Source organism: Pygocentrus nattereri, chromosome 12 (genome assembly GCF_015220715.1).
Source record: "Pygocentrus nattereri isolate fPygNat1 chromosome 12, fPygNat1.pri, whole genome shotgun sequence".
Lineage (NCBI taxonomy): Eukaryota > Metazoa > Chordata > Actinopteri > Characiformes > Serrasalmidae > Pygocentrus > Pygocentrus nattereri.
The window spans coordinates 37,098,471-37,104,408 of NC_051222.1; the positions used below are offsets into that span (position 1 = coordinate 37,098,471).

The 5,938-nt window shown below is 38.7% G+C and overlaps 1 protein-coding gene across 1 annotated transcript; it reads left to right on the forward strand.

Annotated features, from left to right (window-relative positions):
- Nucleotides 1-1,237: 1,237 nt before the first annotated feature.
- Nucleotides 1,238-5,538, forward strand: LOC108411734. The gene is made up of 7 exons (XM_017683454.2): nucleotides 1,238-1,446; nucleotides 1,532-1,855; nucleotides 2,518-2,856; nucleotides 3,140-3,235; nucleotides 3,750-3,848; nucleotides 4,186-4,217; nucleotides 4,299-5,538. Exons 1-7 carry the CDS (start codon nucleotides 1,275-1,277, stop codon nucleotides 4,965-4,967), a joined length of 1,731 nt encoding a protein of 576 aa, XP_017538943.2. The 5' UTR covers nucleotides 1,238-1,274; the 3' UTR covers nucleotides 4,968-5,538.
- Nucleotides 5,539-5,938: the final 400 nt, after the last annotated feature.

A 5,938-nucleotide genomic window follows, 5' to 3' on the forward strand; every position in this document is an offset into this window, starting at 1 on the left:
TGCGGCATAGCACTGTTTATGCAGCTGAACGCTACTGTTCCTGAGAGCCCCACAGCTGCAGCGCAGCATCATCCAAACAGCTGGCTCAGGTCACCATGCATCTGCTCTGTAGCATCAATTAGGTCCAATGTCTCCTTTCTGTTTTAGTATTTTGTTTATTAGCATTGTTTCCTTGTTTGATCACCTTTGTGGATTTGTGTTTTCAAAAAAAAAAATACAGCCTGCACTTGCATCCTGCCTCTTCATCTCTCTCAGCATTATGATCTTACATGAAGTGATTAAACAAAGCAGTGATGTTTAAAGCTTAGTAGTTGTCAAGAAAAATATCAAATGGGTAATGCTGATACTTAAGGTTACAATATCTGTATCAAGTGCCATAAAGAAGTGGTGAAACTAAAAAGAAAAGAACACATTGATTCGTATTTATGTCCAGAAGCCCAAGCTAGGTAGTCACCCACATGGCCAGTTTACATCACCATCTCCTTCAGAACATCCTGAACAGATGACAGTTGAATCTCCTTCTGATCCACTACACTACGTTTACATTTACAGCATTTGGTTCTTATCCAAGGCGACTTACAATTTGATCATTTTACACAGGTAGGCCAAGGTGGTGTTAGGAGTCTTGCCCAAGGACTCTTATTGGTATAGTGTAGGGTGCTTACCCAGGTGGGGATTGAACCCCAGTCTACAGTGTAGAAGGCACGCTGTAGATCCACTACACTAACCAACCACTACACAATTTAATTCTTATATTTTGTTAACTTATACTTCTCCTGCTGATCAATAAACAGCTCAGAGTATAGTTTTCACAACAGCTCTTGAGGTGGCAAAAGAAGAATACTAGTTCAAAACTAAGACACTATTATAGTTTAGTGTTTGAAAAATCTGGAGCAATTTTTGAATTTGCAGGCAAAGAAAAACAGTTCAGAGAAAACGATAACTTTACATTAGTGCTATAAAATTTGTGTACATTGTACAGACAACAGGATTCACTCCACTGGTTTTGGTTGGGATGAAGCCAAAAGACACACAGACGAAGATTTAACGAGGGAGTAATTTTGTAAAAACAGACAAAAAGGGAACTGAAAACACTTAAACTCTTGCACAACATTAGTGCTGAACTGTGGTGCATTTTACAATGCAAAAGAGCGTTTTATCAGCACAACAGGCAAAAGGGTGATGAAAAAGCACAAGATAGAACATGCTTCATGCATCATCTTCAGGGGAAATTTGAACTTCTTAATTACTCAAGGTCAAAAAAGGAAGTGGGAATGCCATCACTCTCTGGATTAGACCCAGCTGAAGACACAGTACTGTCACAATCACCCAGGGTAAGCGACAGAGTGTACGTTGAAGAACCTCTGATATCTGAGCTGGTGTTAGTCTGTGATGCTGAACTCAGAATGAAGGTCCTCCTCATCTTCACCCTCTTCCTGATTTCAGGTAAGGAGATGCTCTTCTAAATAATCAGCACTATCAGCAGCGTCAAATGAAGCCTTTATTCAGATGGACGTTTGTCCTCTTTTAGTAGGTGGAGGAGAATCAGGGAGAGTGATGGGATATTCAGGAGGAGGAGTCCTCATCAATTGTAGATATGAGACACGATACACATCAAACCCAAAATACCTCTGTAAGGGTCCATGGTCAAACTGTGGTGACAGGATCAAGACCGGAGTTAAAAATAAGTGGACAAATAGAGGAAGATTCTCACTGTTTGACGACACCAGAGCTGCACAGTTCTGGGTGGTGATCAGGGAGCTCACTGTAGAGGATTCTGGAACGTACAAGTGTGGAGTTGATTTAGATTTGGCCATTGACATCTACAAACCAGTGGAACTGAATGTAGAGGAAGGTGAGTCTCTCACAACACTGCACTTGTTCGCTTTCCTAAACTTTCAGCATCATTAACATCAGCTACAGTGAGGATGACTGTATAAACTCCTATAAAAATCAAAGATCAGAAACTGTATTGTCTAAAAGTGCTTTTCTACTGTATCACTTTAAAGAATATAATTACTCTTTTAACAGTGTGATCTAAATGTGCTTCTAGTACAGCAGAGTGAACTATAGAGAACTGACAGGTTAAAAAGGGGGGAGAGTCAGTGAAATACAGAAATGAGAATGAATACAAAACAAAAACCTCAATACTTCTGTCATTTCTGATCATCTGTCCGGTAAAAGGAGCTTTTAAAGTGCAGTTAATGTCTGTGAAACAAGTAATCCTGACTGATCAAATCAACATGGACCAGTTTAAGAATCACTAATCAGAGCTAAAAGCAAATCTACAGCTCAGACTCAAACGGTATCACAGGACTAAACGCAAGTCTGGATTAGTTTGATGACCCATGAGTTCAGAGATTAATTGTGCAGTTCAAAAGAGTAAATCAGTAGAATTCATTAGATGTTTCAGTAATTAATGATGAATTTAGAATTAGGAAAACAAGAGAACTGTTTTACCATAAACAAGCTACTGGAAATGTATGCAACTGTTATATCTGATTATATGATTGACAGATCTGTCCTACGAGAAGAGCATCAGTGTGACTGGCCATGGAGGAGGAGGTGTGAACATCAGCTGCAAATACCCACAATCCCACAGCAGTGACCCCAAGTTTCTCTGTAGGAGATTGGGCATTGTTAACTGTAGTCATAAAACATCAGTTAAGGAGAGCAGAAGATGGATAAATGAGGGAAAACTGATTCTACATGATGATGGAAAGCAGATCTTCACTGTGGTCATCAACCATCTGACTGAGGGAGACTCTGGTGAATACTGGTGTGGAGCTGAATCAGACTGGACATCTGACCATGGATACAAGGTCTATATCACCCAGATCAACCTCACAGTTACTGGTGAGTGTATGCCATTTAGAGCATTTGGCAACCTAAAATTTGATCATTTTACACAGGTAGGCGAAGGTGGTGCTAGGAATGAATAATTATAAAAGTGAAAGAGATTATAGATTGCATAGTCTAATAAACATAAACTGTAATAAATGAATGGATAAGCATTTTAAATATGAATGAGGTTGTAGTTTGATATATAGAAAATAGATTAATCTATATGAATAAATAAGGACAGTGGAGTGAAAATATAAGATAAGACGATATTTGAAATTTTCATCTCCATTAACAGAAGCACCAGCAACATCACCATCAAGCTCAACTCCACAGAGCACAGAAACACCCTCCTCTACAACTACAGTGATTCCCTCATTTAAGACTTCAACGGGTATACAATTCAGACTGTATATATCCTGGAAAACTTGGGTCAGTCAGCAATAATGACATCTACACAAACACCTAAACAAACTGACATTTTCCCTTCAGGTCCAGATGTTCTACCACAATCATCAACACACATCAGTTCATCAACCACACAACCAACCACATCCTCAACTCCTAAAACCACATCTGCTACAAGTGATTTCACTTAAAGTGGACATGAAACAGGAGATGCAGTTAGAACCCATGCTAAAAATCCTTATAAGTTTAACACTGACAGTTAAACCTGATTTAAAAAAAGATGGTCAGTGAGTTTTTGATAACATCATCGCAATCAAACATAGGATAAATAAAACAATGGCGCACTGTAATCATCCAAAACTCGACAAAATGAGGGCGTTTCATGTCCACTTTAATATACAGGACACACATAGAACATCTGCTTATGTACTGTTAGCTTGATCAGATCGTTGTTTGTGTCTGATTCTATGATTCTGTTTCTCAATCTCCTGCATTTCCAGTTTCCTCTGTAATCACTGTTGTGTCTGTGGTTGTGATGCTACTTCTGATTGGACTCTTAATCTTCATAGTTACATTTCGAAAGAGACGCAAGACTCAAGGTACAATCACATACAGAAACATGCACAAATATAAGATGGATACATACGCAGATATTCAAATTTGGGCTCCTCATTTCACCATAGAGAATAATTCATTTAAAAACCTGTAGTCAAGATTTTAAAATGAAAAGTGGTTATCAGAAATCATAGCAGTCATAATCTGGAGACTGTATATGAAGCACATTCATGTCAAATTAAATTCAGTTTGGGCTTAAGAACACTTGTTCATTCTGATCTGTTATGTCACTTAATATTTACAGTGAAGTTTAGATTTATTCCATTGAAATAATGTAAAAATCTGCATTTGTTCTCTGTTGCTTTTCTTCTTTACCAAAAGGTCTAGAAACAAACACACAATTTTCCAGAGAAGTGAGTACAACACTACATTTTTTTTCAGCAATTCATTTGTCAAAAATTTAAATCTCTTATTATTTTACCATTTTATTTCAGAGTACTGGGAACTTTGAAAATGATCCAACTTCATGTTCTCTTCAACCAACAAAAAACACCAACCAATCAGATTCAGCCTACCAGAGTCTAGACCCCACCACTACCCAATCAGATTCAGCCTACCAGAGTCTAGACCCCACCACTAACCAATCAGTGTCAGCCTACCAGAATCTAGACCCCACCACTAACCAATCAGATTCAGCCTACCAGAGTCTAGACCCCACCACTAACCAATCAGTGTCAGCCTACCAGAATCTAGACCCCACCACTACCCAATCAGATTCAGCCTACCAGAGTCTAGACCCCACCACTAACCAATCAGTGTCAGCCTACCAGAATCTAGACCCCACCACTAACCAATCAGATTCAGCCTACCAGAGTCTAGACCCCACCACTAACCAATCAGTGTCAGCCTACCAGAATCTAGACCCCACCACTAACCAATCAGATTCAGCCTACCAGAGTCTAGACCCCAACACCACCCAATCAGATTCAGTTTACCACAGTCTAAACCCCAACACAAACCAATCAGATTCAGTCTACCACAGTCTAAACCCCACCACTACCCAATTCGATTCAGCCTATCAGAGTCTAAACCCCAACACAAACCAATCAGATTCAGTCTACCACAGTCTAAACCCAAACACAAACCAATCCGATTCAGTCTAACAGAATCAAACCCCCAACACCAATCAGAATTAATCTTACAGTATCTAAACCCAACCACAAACAATTCGAATCAGACTCCCAAAGCCTGACCCATCAGCTGACCGATTACACTCAGTCTACCAGAGGCTAAACTTCTGCAGCAACTTAACACAATCATTGACTCTACGTACAGACTGAGCAAATGGTCAGTGTGGTTGTGATGCTTCTACACTTGATACATCTTCGCTTGGTCAACTTGTCATATTTTATTATTTGTTTTTCAATTTTTCTATATTTTTATACCTTTTTCAACATTGATTCATCTTTATCTTTGATCGCCTGTTTGCTGGAATTCTTAAACTTTTATGACTTTTCTTTAGATTGTGATTATTAAATGTGTTTGTCTTTGGCTGTATTTTCCTTTTTACATATATCAACGCCTAACAAGAGATTTATTACAATCATATTATGCTGCAACAAGCAAAATGAGAATAGGGTGTGTTGAGCTGGACATTCATCATGGGACATATTTAATAAAAAAGTAATCTTCTAAAATAGTTTAACCTTTAAAATAATGTTTTATTTGTTAACTATGTAGCTATATACAGAGGAGAATGTTTATTTTTAATTGTATTTTCACTCATAAAAATAGTTTGATTGATGCACCTGATTCTGTGTAATAAATGTGTGTGTGTGTGTGTGTGTGTGTGTGTGTGTGTGTGTGTGTGTGTGTGTGTGCGTGTGCGTGCATGTGCATTCAATAATGTAGTGTCTCATTTCATGTCAGTTAAAATTTCAGGATTGTGACAGGCAAGCCAATCAGATTCAGTCGATCAGAGTCTAAACCCATCACTAACTAATCAGATTCAGTCTAACAGAGCCTGAAGCCCAACACCAACCAATCAGATTCAGTCTAACAGAGCCTGAAGCCCAACACCAACCACTCAGATTCAGTCTAACAGAGCCTGAAGCCCAACACCAACCAATCAGAT